Here is a 16947-nt window from a genome sequence, read left to right as displayed (position 1 = left end):
ATGTTCACACCCACTAAGGTGTAAGGAAACATGGGAGTGCTATTTAACCCTTACCAACCCTCGCCTTCATTTTTAAATAACTGTTCTTGCCTGCTAAAACCACCGCCAAGACTAAATATAGTCAGTTGAGAAAGGCTATGCAAACAAGAGTGCATATTTTCCCAGGCAGCATATTCTCCCAAAATATCCATTTTCAATTGTTCTATTTTAATGTGCAGCATGCTCATTGTGTGTGTGTGTGAGACAGAGAGAAACAGACAGGAGAGGATAGAGAGAAGTGTAGACTCCCACATTTTATTTTTGTATTGTTTTTAAAACACTGATCTAAATTCCAGGGATAAGCAATAACCAGCTGTGGTTGCTGTTATAAGCAATAGACCTGGACCATACTCCTGTTTGAACATTGGGGAAAGAGGCTAAGCTCAGGAGGATGTGTGATGTAGTAGGTTGGTGTTGCAGCCTATACGGTATAACAATGAAGCCAAATAACAATTTGCTGCCTTACCTCAGACTCCATACTTCTACCCCAGACCCCAAACAACGCCCCGCAACAGACACTCAGTGAGGATGCAAACAGATCCTATACAGCCCTTCTCCTCTTACCGTCTCTGCCAGACATCTCTGCAATCAACTCTTCCCCGCTCAGGCAGCTGAACCGGAAGTAATAGAGCTACTCAGTGTCAGAACCAATGCACTTCCGGTTTAGACTCCTTGCTTGTACAACTTTATGAAATCACGTAATGAGCAAATATCTTGCTGGTGATGTGTGTCCGCAACAAGTATAATAAATATCGGTTACATTATTGAATAAATACATAGGGGACGTGTTGCTCCTCCTTTGTACAAAAAACTGGAAACACCGGAAGTGCAGAATCGCCATCTTTAAACTCCTAGAGGAATGGGAAATTCAAAAGCAACATAAGAGTTGTAAGATATTAATAATACATATATTCCACTATACGATATGATGTTATTTCGTATACATTTATAACAATGTATAAAACAATATTGATTCAGCCATGTATGTACACCAGGAGTCGTAGTGCGGATAATTTGCACCGGAAGTACACCTGGCGCCATGTTACTACACCCGATAATATAGGAAGCTAGCACTGGTGTCATGCTCTTGTCAACCGATAACATGGTGCTATGATGGTTGCTGGGGCGAGGAATGAATGATTTTTTATTTATATCTAAACAGGCGAGCAAAGATATAAAGGTCACAGTGTGATATGGGGTTGTGTTGTCATGAGTATTAAGGAGGTGAGTTATAACCCTATATACAAATCGTTTATCCCTAAGGTAATATATGAAGTTGCACAGTAATTATTAATTACAGGGTTATAAAAATGTTTTGACCAATGCAAATGTGTTAAACACATAGTTAAAAGTCAGATCAATATGCACGACTGGGACTTTACTCATCACATCTTTTAAGCCAATGTCAAGTGGCATATGGGTGTAGCCACCAATCATTAACTAAAATTCTAGTAGTGCATTGTTGCTCTAGAGCTAGTTAGCTGAGCACATTAGGTGATCCAGTAACAAAACATAAATGTGTGTATCCACCAATCACCAGCTAGCTCCCAGCAGTGTAGGATGTTTATGTATTCATTTTCAACAAAGGATACCAAGTGAACAAAGGGAATTTGAAAACTGAAGTAAACGTAAAAGTACATGTTCTATCTTAATCTCCCTTCCAAACTTGTTTTCTGTAGAGTAGGATCCTGTCTTTGCTGGTGTTCTGGGAAAATGGCAAACTTGTTAAATTAGCTGGCATCAGCTGTTTCACAAAGTTTGACCATAATGCGCATGCGTGTCAGCATCATTACATCAGCACACAATTATTGCAGCACCTGTCTAATTCACCAAGATCAAAAATAGTCCATATAGCAGTGTATTTATCGGGCCTGTTTAATACCCACAACAATTGGACTGCATAGTCCTGCCATAAGAAAGTATCAGTAGCACAGGATCCCCAATCGGCTTATAACTTTCAGTTAGCCCCTTGACTTAATATGTCCAATTCAACAGTACCTCTCCCCTTCTTTTAGTCTCCTGATCATACCGAGACTCAAATCTGCACATTCAGTCACTGTTACATGCACCGGAATATCAATTATAATAAATTGCAATAAGAAATTCTTCATTAAAACTTTAGGCTCACCCACATGATCTGATCTGGAAGACGAGTCCGTGACGGTCTTTGGGGCAGTAAGGTATGTCCTCAGCGTCCTCCGAGCCCACTAGCCCGCAGCTGCAAGACCCTAATACCTGTGGCCCCTCTTTCAGCACGCCGTCATAGAGCCCATCCGCATGTGCAATCCATATGTTCCATTGCTCGTCCTCGATGCCGTGAAGCGTGCAGCGTGTGTTATGGGGAGGTGGAGCTTACATGCCGTTCACTCCGGGAATGCTCATCGAGGTACCTGTGCTACAGTTGGGGAATAGGGAAAGACAAGGCCCGTAGCTGCCCTCTTTATTCCGTGCTCTCAATCGTGAGATCCTGCTCTCCAAAAGAGAAGTTTTTTTGATCCATAGACTTAAAGGGACACTGTACCCAAATTTTTTCTTTTGTGATTCAGATAGAGCATGCAATTTGAAGCAACTTTCTAATGTACTCCTATTTTTAAATTTTCTTCATTCTCTTGATATGTTTATTTGAAAAGCAAGAATTTAAGTTTAGATGCCGGCCCATTTTTTTGTGTACAACCTAGGTTGTCCTTGCTGATTGGGCAGCACCAATAAACAATTGCTGTCCATGGTTCTGAACCACAAATGTGCTGGCTCCTCAGCTTAGATGCCTTCTTTTTCAAATAAAGATATCAAGAGAACGAAGAAAATTGATAATAGAAGTAAATTAGAAAGTTGCTTAAAATTGCATGCTCTATCTGAATCAAAAAAGAAAAAAATTGGGTACAGTGTCCCTTTAACACAAGGGTCCCAAATGGATTCAATTCTGAATTTGACCTCATAAATCATTGGCACTAGAGATAGCACCAACAAGTTCCTTACCTACACATTAAGATCAAGATTCAATATGGTTTCAGCACTGAACTCTGATGATGATAATATATGACACTAATTGACAATTCTTTGCAACTAGGTTGCAGTCACTCGTACATTTAAGATCTGTGTGGGTCACTACAACTCACTTTACGTAAATACAATTTGCTTAAGTATGTCAATTTTGGATAACAAGCAGATTGGGGTTAATTTTGATGCCCAGTAACGTATAGATAGAAGCATAGAGAGTGTAGTTCATATAGGCTTGGCACCTTATGATCATAAATGTGATAGTGTAAACGGTACTGCTGCACTAATCCGTTGTATATGAATACAATATGTTCACAATGACCCCTTATGATAAAAAGCCTAAAAGTGTGATGCCCTCACTCATATAGGTATATTTTCAGTAGTGAGGATAACATAATCCTGTTGGAATCAGAAAGATGCCAATAGAGAGCGCTACAATATCCCTGCTAAGGGGATAAGTTGCTTAAGGTGGTGTCCACAATATATATTAACATATAATATAAGATGAATCTTGATAATAAAGCTGGATGTTAGAGATATGTGTAGTACAATATATAAAAATAATTTAATGAACAATATGCTAAAAATACAATATATTGATATACAATGTTTAAAACTTACAATATTCAAAATTATTAGGAATAATACAAATATATGCAATGTGGTACAGATAAAAGTCTCAATACATGGCGTTCTATTGTCTAATGCTCAGTAAAAAGGCATAAGAAAGGCATAAGATATGCGATTCTGGAGGACATATACAGTTCTAGCAAAATTGGCCGGTGAATAGTTCAAGAAATGTCCAAAGAAAACAAGTCCCACAATCAATTGTCCAGAAAATAAGTTCTATTCAAATTGCATCAAAAAAGATATCAGTGGTGGTGATGGTGAATCCGTGTATGGTGGGTAATGTGAAAAAATCCAAAATGTCAAAAAATCTATATCCAAAAGGTAATCCAAAAAATATGTGTATTCAAAAATTATATTCCAAATAAAAATAAAAAAAATGTAAAATGTGTTTTGTGAAAAAAATGTGGCTAAATGTGAAAAAAGGTTGTACACCTAAAAATATGGAAGTCTTAAAAAAGCCCTAAAAAATAAGAGAAGTGCTAAGGATGTACCTTCAGACTGGTATATGTCTGAGGATCCTTTTGTATGTGAATCCTTATTATCCCATTGAGTGTAATATCCCAAATATGATGATAGTTGTGATGTTTTTGTCTGATAATTTTAACCTCTATTGATATTCTTCTTCCAGATGTGGTTTTGGTAATATAAAAGTGACATCAAAATCCTATAAAGAAATAAAAAATGGACATAGTGCAATAATGCCTCTATATTGGAACAGAATAGGTATTGTACTTACCAAATATGCCTGAGCCGTAATACTAGTAACAATCTACACGTTTCGGTCGGTAGGGACCTTTCTCAAGACCAGTCTTGAGACCAGGGGGTGCACTGCTTACAGGGCTGTGTACTTTTTAACAATAACAAATGATCACATTTTCAAAGTGAACATTTTATAAGTGAGGCACTAATTTTTAAGAATTATACAAGAATTGAACAAGGATTGGGGAAGGGGTAAGACACAAGGCAAGTACTCTTGTAATACTATGTTTTATGTATCTCATTGTATCCTTTTGCAAGTGCTGCGGTTACACTGTGTCTTATGTGTTTACTTGGTTCCCACTTTCATAATAATGCTCAGTATCTTCATACTCCTTTTTGCTACCTCTTGTCTCTAACAAACTACATTACTCACTTACTCCTTCTCCCTCTCCACCTGCACTGTTCATTAGCCCATCTCTCTTATACTCACCTTACTTTTGTACTCATGAACTTTACCTATTCCTAAACACTCTCTCCCCCCTGCACTTCAACCAAACAACAGTCTCATTACTGTAAATCTGCTTCTCATCTCATGTCACTCTCCCTCTTGCTCATACTAGCTGCTGGCGACATCTCCCCTAATCCTGGTCCCTCACAACCTCCTAACCTTTCACATCCTTGTGTGCCTTTCAATAGACTTCATAAACTAAACTCTGGTAACCTTAATCGCATTCCTCTGACATCTAAAAACCCCTTCACTTGTGCACTCTGGAACTCTCGCTCTGTTTGCAACAAGCTCACTTCTATCCATGATTTCTTTATCTCCCACTCTCTTAACCTTCTGGCTCTTACCGAAACCTGGCTCTCTGCTTCAGACACAGCATCCACTGCTGCACTGTCACATGGGGGTCTCCATTTCAGCCACACTCCTTGGTCTGTCAATAGACAAGGAGGTGGTGTCGGTATTTTACTTTCCTCTCGTTGCACCTTCCAACAAATACAGCCCTTCTCTTCACTCACATTTTCTTCATTTGAAGCACACATGATTTGGTTATTCTCTCCCCTCTCTATATGTGTTGCAGTCATATACTGCCCCCCTGGCTCCCCAACTCAATTTTTAAATCACTTTGCTGCCTGGCTTCCTTATTTTCTTTCCTCAGACACCCCTGCCCTCATTCTTGGCGACTTTAACATCCCTCTTGACAATCCCAATGCCTCCTCTGCAATACAAATTCTTCAACTGACTTCATCTTTCGGCCTGTCACAATGGACTGACTCTCCCACTCACAAAGATGGTCATTCCCTTGATCTGATTTTCACCTATCGATGCACTCTTTCAAATTTAACAAACTCCCCTTTTCCTCTCTCTGACCATCATCTCCTAACTTGCAACATCACTTCCCTACCTACAACTCCCCCTCCCTCTACACCTCACACCAAACTTCACAGAAGCACTAAGTCACTAGATCTGCATCAGCTTGCTAGCTCTCTCAAACCTCTCCTCTCATCCATCACCTCCTTTTCCTGCCCTGACCAATCTATCTGCCAGTATAATTCCACCCTTACATCAGTCATTGACACTCTGGCCCCTCCAACCTTAGCTCAGAAACCACACTCTCATCCTCAGCCCTGGCATACTCCTCTGACACGATACCTACGCAGATGCTCCCGTACTGCTGAGCGACATTGGAGGAAATCTCGGAGTTCAGCTGACTTTCTTCACTAAAAGTTCATCCTGAACTCCTACTATTCTGCCCTTAATCTTTATAAGCAACAATATTTTTCTAATCTCATCTCTACTCTTTCCTCTAACCCTAAACGTCTGTTCTCCACGTTCAACACTCTTCTCTGCCCACCCCCACCTCCTAACACAATCTCTCTCTCAGCTCAAGATTTTGCAAGCCACTTCAAAAACAAAATTGACTCCATCAGAAGTGAAATCAGCTCTCAACATACTTCCAATCTCCCACCCCCTCAAAAGCTCACGATCACCCAAAACCCAAATATCCAAAAATGCAGCTTTTGCCCCTGTTAATGAGGATGAAGTTTCTGCCCTTATACTGTCCTCCCACCTCACTACCTGTCCCCTCGACCCCATCCCCTCACAGCTACTCCTCTCCCTCTCTTCTACCCTCACCCCCATACTCACACACATTTTCAACCTCTCCCTCAGCACTGGTATATTTCCCTCATCTCTAAAACATGCACTGGTCACACCTATCCTCAAAAAACCTTCCTTCGATCCAACCTCCCCTTCCAATTACCGCCCTATTTCCCTACTCCCTCTGCCTCAAAGCTCCTTGAAAAGCTAGTTTACGCACTTCTATCCCATTTCCTTATACTAAACTCTCTTCTTGACCCACTGCAATCTGGATTTCGTTCCCATCACTCTACAGAGACGGCAATTATCAAGGTTACCAATGACCTACTTACAGCAAAATCCAAAGGCCACTTCTCTCTGCTTATCCTCCTTGACTTGTCTGCAGCCTTTAACACTGTTGACCACCCTCTTCTGCTCCAAACCCTCCAATCCTTCGGCATCTGTGACACAGCTCTCTCGTGGTTCTCTTCCTATCTGACTAACCGTACATTTAGTGTAGCCTTCTCCGGAGCATCCTCTGCCCCGTTACCACTTTCTGTTCTGGTACCTCAAGGCTCTGTCCTTGGTCCCCTTCTCTTTTCAATATACACGTCGTCACTAGGTTCCTTAATAAAGTGCCATGGGTTTCAATACCATTTTGTATGCTGATGACACCCAAATCTACCTCTCTGCACCAGACCTACCTCCTTCCTTACTAACTCGTGTCACTAACTGTCTTTCTCACATCTCATCTTGGATGTCCTCTCACTACCTTAAGCTAAATCTCTCCAAAACTGAACTCCTTATTTTTCCCCCTTCTTCCAATGTCTCCACCCCCAAAATTTCTATAACTGTTGATAATTCCATCATTACTCCTACCCCGCACGCCCGTTGTCTTGGGGTCACACTTGACTCAGATCTTTCCTTCACTCCTCACATTCAGTCCTTGGCTAAAGCCTGGCACTTTCAGCTTAAAAACATTGCTAAAATTAGACATTTCCTTACACAAGATACAACCAAGATTTTAATCCACTCATCTTTTCCCGCCTCGACTACTGCAATTCCGTCCTCTCTGGTCTCCCCAGCTGCCGCATAGCTCCTTTACAATCCATTATGAATCCCTCTGCCAGGCTCATCTTCCTTACTCGTCGCTCTTCATCTGCTGCACCTCTCTGCCAATCCCTTCACTGGCTTTCTCTTGCCTCTAGGATTAAACATAAAATCCTCACCCTCACATATAAAGCTCTCAACTGCACTGCTCCCCCCTACATCTCAGAACTTGTCTCTAGAAACTTTCCCTCCCGTCCCCTTCGTTCAGCTCAGGATCTCCGCCTCTCTTGTTACTTCCTCACATTCACGTTTACAGGACTTCTCCAGACTGGCCCCCATCTTGTGGAATTCCATAAGACTCTCCCCTAGTTTTAACAGCTTCAAGCACTCCCTAAAAAATCTACTATTCAGGGATGCATACAACCAACACTAACCTTTCCTAACGCCATTGCTTTCCCCTTGAACCCCTTAGATTGTAAGCCTATGGGCCCAGCTGTTTACAGATGGCTTCATAAGAGCCGACTACAACAGGGAAACTCTCGGCAGAGCCCTCTACCCACTTGACCCCTACAAAAGCTATCCTGTACACCGACTATGTTTACAGCGCTGCGGAATCTGTTGGCGCTCTACAAATACCTGATGATGATGATAATAATCTAGAATATTGTTTTATATTGTAAGTTTTAAACATTGTATATCAATATATTGTATTTTTGGCATATTGTTCATTAAATTATTTTTATATATTGTACTACACATATCTCTAACATCCAGCTTTATTATTAAGATTCATCTTATATTATATGTTAATATATATCGTGGACACCACCTTAAGTAACTTATCCCTTAGCAGGGATATTGAAGCGCTCTCTCTTGGCATCTTTCTGATTCTTTCATTGAGACCCAGTTGGGAGATCTCGCCGTTTTGAGAAGGAGTTTGTGTGGTTGTATCTTTTGGCGCTGTTTGATAACATTTCTGTTAACATAATCCTGTTGGTCAGATACACATAGAAGGGTTAGTTGACATTGAGGATGTTTTAGTGTTAGCGGGAGCAGCTAGCTCATAATCTCATTATGATAACCTTTAGCATTTCCCTTTTACATTTATATTTGTTCACAGGTAACATGAATTTCTTGTAGATACATTAGGCATATGGTAAGGCCAGTGTAGAGCTATAAAGGATCATGATAGAAGCTAATTCTCAAGCAGCTAGCGCACAGTAACCAGGATGTTAACACGCATTCTAGTATATGCAAGGAGCGAGAATGGAACATGATGTGAGCCTATCCTCAATCAGCTAGCGTGTCATTTCTAGGATATTTATAAGCATGCTAAAACTGTTTTGCAGGTAGTGCACAGAAACAAAACAGTTAAGTTAGAACATTTTGTCAGGGAATTAAACAATGAGACCCATAAGTAGGGATTGACTGGAGCGGCGTGTCTTTATTTATGAATACAATCTACCTCCAATATAGGCGTGTTTAGTGTTCCAAACTACAGGTGTAAGGGTGAAGTCACAAGTGTTTTAACCTATGAGCACTGTTTAGATTTTAGCATTTAAAGGGTGTGGATACAGGTACCCATTAGCTACGAATACGGCTAAAGACGAAACGCGTCAGCCAGAGGGTACGTGATTACCCACACCTCAGAGATACGCCTGTCCGGTTATGTGTTGTATCCGGGCCTTTTTCATGTTTTAACAAACAAATAAAGAAGTTTTTTTTTTTTCACTTTTTTCATATTCCAGTGCTCTCGTCTGTGTATTTTTTGTACAGCATCATTTCATACCTGGCCACATACTACATTGCTACAGTTTGGAGACTGGTGAAATTCCTGGACCCTCTGTACTGCACATGCATTTGAACCTGTCAATACCGTGCCCCGCTTTGCCATACATCTATATGCATTCCCATTACAGTACAGTATTTAGTTTATTTAATGTCACTGTTTAACTGTAATGGGAATGCATACAAATGTAAGGCAAAGCGGGCGTGGCATTGGCAGGTTCAAATGCTGCACATGCGCGGTAGAGAGGGTCCAGAAATTTCACGGGTCTCCAGACTGTAGCAGTGACGTATGCGGCCAGGTATGTAATGATGCTGATGCGCATTATGGTCAAACCTTGTGAAACAGCTGATGCCACATCGGTTCGCAAATTTCACAAGTTCGCCGCTTGTGTCGCTGTCTGTGAGAATCTGGCAATCTGCCTTCATATGTTAACAGGGCACTGATCATGCTCCTGTTACCATATGAAGGCAGATGCTGGAAAGACAAAAAAAACAGCAAGTCTCGTTTGTCAATTTACAACCAAGGATGCTTGGGCTTCCAGCATTATTGATGTAGATCTACGTTTTGTGGTATGTGCTATGTACCACATAATGTAGATCAATGTCCATTTGGGCAAAGGGGTTAAAGGGTCATGTAGCCCAATATTCTTTCATGATTCAGATTGTACAATTTTCAACAACTTTCCAATTTACTTCTGTTATCAAATTTACTTTGTTCTTCTGGCATTCTTTATTGAAAAACAGGCAGCTAAACAAAAGCCTGGGCATTTTGCAAAAATACCTTTATCAAAATTATATATTGCGTAACCACTGCTGCCATCTAGTGTTCAAAAGCATTCTTACAAAATTGCTGCCATATAGTCTTCCAGGTATTTTCTGTTTTATAAAACTTTTTTTTTTTTTTTTTTAAGATCTTTTGTAATGCAGTGTTAATTGCTTAAAGTGAAGGTCAAGTCTGGCTTAGTTGATAGCTCCGTTCTGCAGTTAATTAAAAATCACCTTGATGTTTATTCATAATTTTTACTCAATTTGTTCATAAGCTTTTATATTATACCTTTCAATTATTGCTCGTTTTACCTTTATTGTCCGCCCGCCATCTTGCCAGTTTTGATTGACAGTGTTTTACAATTTAATCTCCAATAGCCGTTTCCCCGTTCAGCCCCTTTTTACTAACGTCATTCTTTATGTGCATGCGTTAGTCCCACTAGCATCATCAACCTGTCATGCTCGTGCATGAGATGCGCATACGTTTTTGAAGCAGGGGAAATATAGAGCGCTTACAGTCTTCACAAAGTTCTAGCGAGTATCACGATTGCATAGTAATCAATGAATGAATGTTTTCATTCATTGAATACTATGTTTCTATGTTATGGACTGTAATATTGTAACGCATGCGCGATTGCGGGGACTGTACGCATGCGCAGTTCTCTGTATTGTGCACAAGCTTTGCGGTGACGCTGCGTCACTAGTGCCGAATAAGGAAGTGGTGGAGGGGAGGAGAAAACATGTAAAACAGAGGTATAATATACTTTTAATTTATATAAAAAAACGACAAATAAAAAATTAAGTTAGCGACTTTAATGCTGATAGGTTAATAGGTAAATAGATGCATTCCAGTATCATAAAACTGACCTTCACTTTACAGGAGCATTATACTCAACATTTCTTTCTTTCATGTAATTGGCAAGAGTCCATGAGCTAGTGACGTATGGGATATATAATCCTACCAGGAGGGGCAAAGTTTCCCAAACCTCAAAATGCCTATAAATACACCCCTCACCACACCCACAATTCAGTTTTACAAACTTTGCCTCCTATGGAGGTGGTGAAGTAAGTTTGTGCTAAGATTTCTACGTTGATATGCGCTTCTCAGCATTGTTGAAGCCCGATTCCTCTCATAGTACAGCGAATGTCAGAGGGACGTGAAGGGAGTATCACTTATTGAATACGATGATTTCCCTAACGGGGGTCTATTTCATGGGTTCTCTGTTATCGGTCGTAGAGATTCATCTCCTAGCTCCCTTTTCAGATCGACGATATACTCTCAAATTACCATTACCTCTACTGATAACTGTTTCTGTACTGGTTTGGCTATCTGCTATATGTGGATGGGTGTCTTTTGGTAAGTATGTTTTTTATTACTTAAGACACCCCAGCTATGGTCTGGCACTTAATGCATTTATATAAAGTTCTAAATATATGTATTGTACTTATATTTGCCATGAGTCAGGTTCATGTATTTCCTTGTGCAGACTGTCAGTTTCATATATGGGGAAATTAAACATATTAAGAAATATTTTTTTCTTACCTGGGTTTTTTTTTTTTCAAATTGACTTTTTACTTTCAAATTGCGGGCAGCATTAGGCCCGCGGGTGCGCCAAATGCTAGACTTTATTGCGTCATTCTTGGTGCAGGAATTTTTTTGGAGCGGAAAATACGTTCGTTGACACTAGTTCATCACTTCCAGCGTCGTAGTTGACGCGGGAGTCTTACACACGGTTGCGTTGTTAGTAACGCAAATGTGTCATTTCCAGATGTTGGCGCCAAAAATTTTTATCTCACGTTGGGCGTCATACTTGGCGCCAAATTTTTCAGTAGTTTTATACCCCATTGCTGTTTTGCCTCTTGCCTTTCTCTATGTCAGAGGGCTATGCTGTTTGCATTTATTTCCCATTCCTGAAACTGTCATATAAGAAAATTGATAATTTTGCTTAATATGTTGTTTTTTCTTTTACATTTTGCAAGATGTCTCAATCTGATCCTGCCTCAGAAGTATCTGTTGGAACGTTGCTGCCTGACATTGGTTCTACCAAAGCTAAGTGCATTTGTTGTAAGATTGTGGAAATTATATCTCCGAATGTCATTGTAATAGTTGTCATGATAAACTTTTAGACGCAGAGAATGTATCCATCAGTAATAGTGCATTGCCAGTTGCAGTTCCTTCAACTTCTAATGTACATGATATACCTATGAATTTTAAGGAATTTGTTACTAATTCTATTCAGAAGGCTTTGTCTGCATTTCCGCCTTCTAATAAATGTAAAAGGTCTTTTAAAACTTCTCATAAAGTTGATGAAATTTCAAATGACCGACAACATAATGATTTATCCTCCTCTGATGAGGATCTATCTGATTCAGAAGATCCTTCCTCAGATATTGACACTGACAAATCTACTTATTTAGTTAAAACTAGTACTAAAGCCCGTGTACACGAGCCATTTTTTTGCAGTACAGCGGTCCCAACCCTTGCTCTCTCTCCCCCTCTCTTTTGCTCTCTCTCCCCCCTCTCTTTTGCTCTCTCTCCCCCTCTCTTTTGCTCTCTCTCCCCCCTCTTTTGCTTTCTCTCGACCCTCTCCCCCCTCTTTGGCTCTCTCCCCCCTCTTTGGCTCTCTCCCCCCTTTCTTTGGCTCTCTCCCCCCTTTCTTTGGCTCTCTCTCTCTCCCCCCTTTCTTTGGCTCTCTCTCTCTCCCCCCTTTCTTTGGCTCTCTCTCTCCTCCCTTTCTTTGGCTCTCTCTGCCCCCTCTTTTGTTCTCTCTGCCCCCTCTTTGGCTCTCTCTCCCCTTTCTTTTGCTCTCTCTCCCCCCCCCCTCTTTTGCTCTCTTTCTCCCCCCCCCTCTTTTGCTCTCTTTCTCCCCCCCCCTCTTTTGCTCTCTTTTCCCCCCCTCTTTTGGCTCTCTCTCCTCTTTTGGCTCTCTCTCCTCTTTTGGCTCTCTCTCCTCTTTTGGCTCTCTCTCTTTTGGCTCTCTCTCTCCTCTTTTCTCTCTCTCTCTCCTCTTTTTGGCTCTCTCTCTTTTGGCTCTCTCTCTCCTCTTTTCTCTCTCTCTCTCCTCTTTTTGGCTCTCTCTCTCCTCTTTTTGGCTCTCTCTCTCCTCTTTTTGGCTCTCTCTCTCCTCTTTTTGGCTCTCTCTCTCCTCTTTTTGGCTCTCTCTCTCCTCTTTTTGGCTCTCTTTCCCCTCCCTCTTTTTGGCTCTCTTTCCCCTCCCTCTTTTTGGCTCTCTTTCCCCTCCCTCTTTTTGGCCCTTCTCCCTCCCCCCTCTCTTGCTCCCTCTCTGGCTCTGTCTTTCAAACCCTTTGACTCTGACCACGCCCCCATCGCGGCGGCACCCACCCGGCCGCGTCCGACCGCGCCCCTCATCGCGTCCGGTCATGCCCTTTGCCGTGCCCGGTCACGCCCCCACCGCGACGCTCCCGTCGGCCACGCCCCCTGACACTCCGCTTCAGCCTTGCTCTGTGCTGAGTGTTAGGATCCAAACGACCAGGTATGTTTGTCATGTGTAGTCTCTACTGCGCATGACTGCATCTGACAAACATACTTGGCCTTTTATTATATAGGATAGAGTATATTCGTTCTTTGTTAAAAGAAGTGTTAATTACTTTTAATGTGAAGAGGACTAGCTTCCTCAATATCCAGACTAGTAAGCGTTTTTAAACCTCCTGTGGTTACTCCAGAGGTTTTTCCTATTCCTGATGCTATTTCTGATATGATTTCTAAGGAATGGAATAAGCCAGGTACTCCTTTTATTCCTTCTTCAAGGTTTAAAAAAATGTATCCTTTACCAGCAAAATCTATAGAGTTTTGGGAAAAAATCCCCAAAGTTGATGGGGCTATTTCTACTCTTGCTAAACGTACCACTATCCCTATGGAAGACAGTACTTCGTTTAAAGATCCTTTAGATAGGAAACTTGAATCCTATCTAAGGAAAGCCTATTTATATTCAGGTCATCTTCTCAGGCCTGCAATTTCTTTGGCTGATGTTGCGGCTGCATCAACTTTTTGGTTGGAGAATTTAGCGCAACAAGAGTTGGATTCTGACATACCTGGCATTGTTCGTTTACTGCAACATGCTAATCATTTTATTTGTGATACCATTTTTGATATTATCAAAATTGATGTTAGATCCAAGTCTTTAGCTATTTTAGCTAGAAGAGCTTTGTGGCTTAAATCTTGGAATTCTGATATGACATCTAAATCTAGATTATTATCTCTTTCTTTCCAAGGTAATAATTTATTTGGTTCTCAGTTGGATTCTATTATTTCAACTGTTACTGGAGGGAAAGGGGGGTTTTCTGCCTCAGGATAAAAAACCTAAGGGTAAATCTAAGGCTTCTAACCGTTTTCGTTCCTTTCGTCAGAATAAGGAACAACAATATAATCCTTCCCCCAAGGAATCTGCTTCCAATTGGAAGCCTTCCTCAAATTGGAATAAATCCAAGCCATTTAAGAAACCAAAGTCAGCCCCTAAGTCCGCATGAAGGTGCGGCCCTCATGCCAGCTCAGCTGGTAGGGGGCAGATTAAGGTTTTTCAAGGATTTTTGGATAAATTCTGTCCAAAATCAATGGATTCAGAGCATTGTCTCTGAATAGGATTCAGAGTAAGACCTCCTGTGAGAAGATTCTTTCTCTCACGTATCCCAGCAAATCCAGTAAATCCAGCAAATCCAGTAAAAGCTCAGAAAAAAGAAAGTGTGTTTCAGACCTGGAGTCTTCAGGGGTAATCATGCCGGTTCCTTTTCAGGGACTGGGGTTTTATTCAAATCTATTCATTGTCCCAAAGAAGGAAAATTCACTCAGACCAGTTCTGGATCTGAAATTTTTTATTGCTATGTAAGAGTACCAACTTTCAAGATGGTGACTATAAGGAGTATTCTTCCTTTTGTTCAGCAAGGACATTATATGTCTACAATAGACTTGCAGGATGCATACCTTCATATTCCGATTCATCAGAACATTATCAGTTCCTGAGATTCTCTTTTCTAGACAAGCATTACCAATTTGTTGCTCTTCCATTTGGCCTAGCAACAGCTCCAAGAATCTTTTCTAAGGTTCTAGGTGCCCTACTTTCTGTAATCGGAGAGCAGGGTATTGCAGTGTTTCCTTATTTGGACGATATCTTGGTACTAGCTCAGTCTTTACGTTCTGCAGAATCTCACACAAATCAACTAGTGTTGTTTCTTCAAAGACATGGTTGAAGGATCAATTTACCAAAAAGTTTCTTGATTCCTCAGACAAGGGTCACCTTTTTAGGTTTCCAAATAGATTCAGTGTCCATGACTCTGTCTCTAACAGACAAGAGACGTTTGAAATTGGCTGCAGCCTGTCGGCACCTTCAGTCTCAGTCATTCCCTTCAGTGGCTTTGTGCATGGAAGTTTTAGGCCTCATGACTGCAGCATCGGACGCGATTCCTTTTGCTCTTTTGCACATGAGACCGCTCCAGCTTTGCATGTTGAATCAATGGTGCAGGGATTATACAAAGATATTAAAGTTAATATCCTTAAATCAAAATATTCGACACTCTCTGACGTGGTGGTTAAATCACCAACGTTTAGTTCAAGGGGCCTCCTTTTGTTCTGCCAACCTGGACTGTGATCACTACAGACGCAAGTTTTTCAGGTTGGGGAGCTGTTTGGGGATCTCTAATAGCACAAGGGGTTTGGAAATCTGAAGAGGCGAGATCACCAATCAATATTTTAGAATTCTGTGCAATTTTCAGAGCTCTTCAGTTTTGGCCTCTGTTGAAGAGAGAACTGTTCATTTGCTTTCAGACAGACAATATCACAACTGTGGCATATGTCAATCATCAGGGTGGGACTCAGTCACCAAGCAATGAAAGAAGTATCTTGGATACTTGCTTGGGCGGAATCCAGCTCCTGTCTAATCTCTGCTGTGCATATCCCAGGTGTAGACAATTGGGAGGCGGATTATCTCAGCTGTCAGACTTTACATTCAGGGGAGTGGTCTCTCCATCCGGATGTGTTTTCTCAGATTGTTCAGATGTGGGGTCTTCCTGAGATAGATCTCATGGCCTCTCATCTAAACAAGAAACTTCCCAGATACCTGTCCAGGTTCAGGGATGTTCAGGCGGAAGCAGTGGATGCGCTGACACTTCCTTGGTGTTATCATCCTGCTTACATTTTTCTGCCTCTAGTTCTTCTTCCAAGAGTGATATCCAATATCATCATGGAACAATCGTTTGTGTTGCTGGTGACTCCAGCGTGGCCACACAGGTTTTGGCATGCGGATCTTGTTCGGATGTCCAGTTGCCAACCTTGGCTACTTCCATTAAGGCCGGACCTTCTGTCTCAAGGTCCATTTTTCCATCAGGATCTCAAATCATTAAATTTGAAGGTATGGAAATTGAACGATTAGTACTAAGTCATAGAGGTTTCTCTGACTCAGTAATTTATACTATGTTACAAGCTCGTAAATCTGTCTCTAGGAAGATTTATTATCGAGTTTGGAAGACCTACATTTCCTGGTGTTCTTCTCATAAATTTTCTTGGCATTCTTTCAGAATTCCTAGATTTCTACAGTTTTTTTTAGGATGGTTTGGATAAGGGTTTGTCTGCCAGTTCCTTGAAGGGACAAATCTCTGCCCTTTCTGTTTTATTTCATAGAAAGATTGCTAAACTTCCTGATATTTACTGTTTTGTACAGGCTTTAGTCATTAAATCAATTTCTCCTCCTTGGAGTCTTAATTTGGTTTTGAAGTCGTTACAGGCTCCTCCATTTGAGCCTATGCATTCTTTGGACATTAAATGACTTTCTTGGAAAGTGTTGTTCCTTTTGGCCATCTCTTCTGCTAGAAGAGTTTCGGAGCTATCTGCTCTTTCTTGTGAATCTCCTTTTCTGACTTCATCAGGATAAGGCGGTTTTGCGGACTTC

At 41.1% G+C, this 16947-nt stretch overlaps 1 protein-coding gene across 3 annotated transcripts in view; it reads left to right on the top strand.

Moving 5' to 3' along the window:
- The first annotated feature begins 703 nt into the window (after positions 1-703).
- Positions 704-16947, top strand: part of CCDC51 (coiled-coil domain containing 51) — a 28588-nt gene continuing 12344 nt past the window's right edge. Inside the window, exon 1 of one of the 3 annotated variants that reach the window (XM_053720876.1) lies at positions 704-927. Coding sequence is in view for 1 of the 3 variants with exons in the window: in XM_053720877.1 (XP_053576852.1) it covers positions 1249-1263 (15 nt within the window). In the remaining 2 variants the exon portion in view is untranslated. Of the gene's footprint in view, positions 928-1043; positions 1264-16947 lie in introns of those variants that run through there. The other 2 variants (XM_053720877.1, XM_053720875.1) reach the window with 2 other exon arrangements.

The sequence above is a fragment of the Bombina bombina genome, chromosome 7, assembly GCF_027579735.1.
Source record: "Bombina bombina isolate aBomBom1 chromosome 7, aBomBom1.pri, whole genome shotgun sequence".
Classification (NCBI taxonomy): domain Eukaryota; kingdom Metazoa; phylum Chordata; class Amphibia; order Anura; family Bombinatoridae; genus Bombina; species Bombina bombina.
This window is presented reverse-complemented; position numbering and strand designations above follow the sequence as displayed.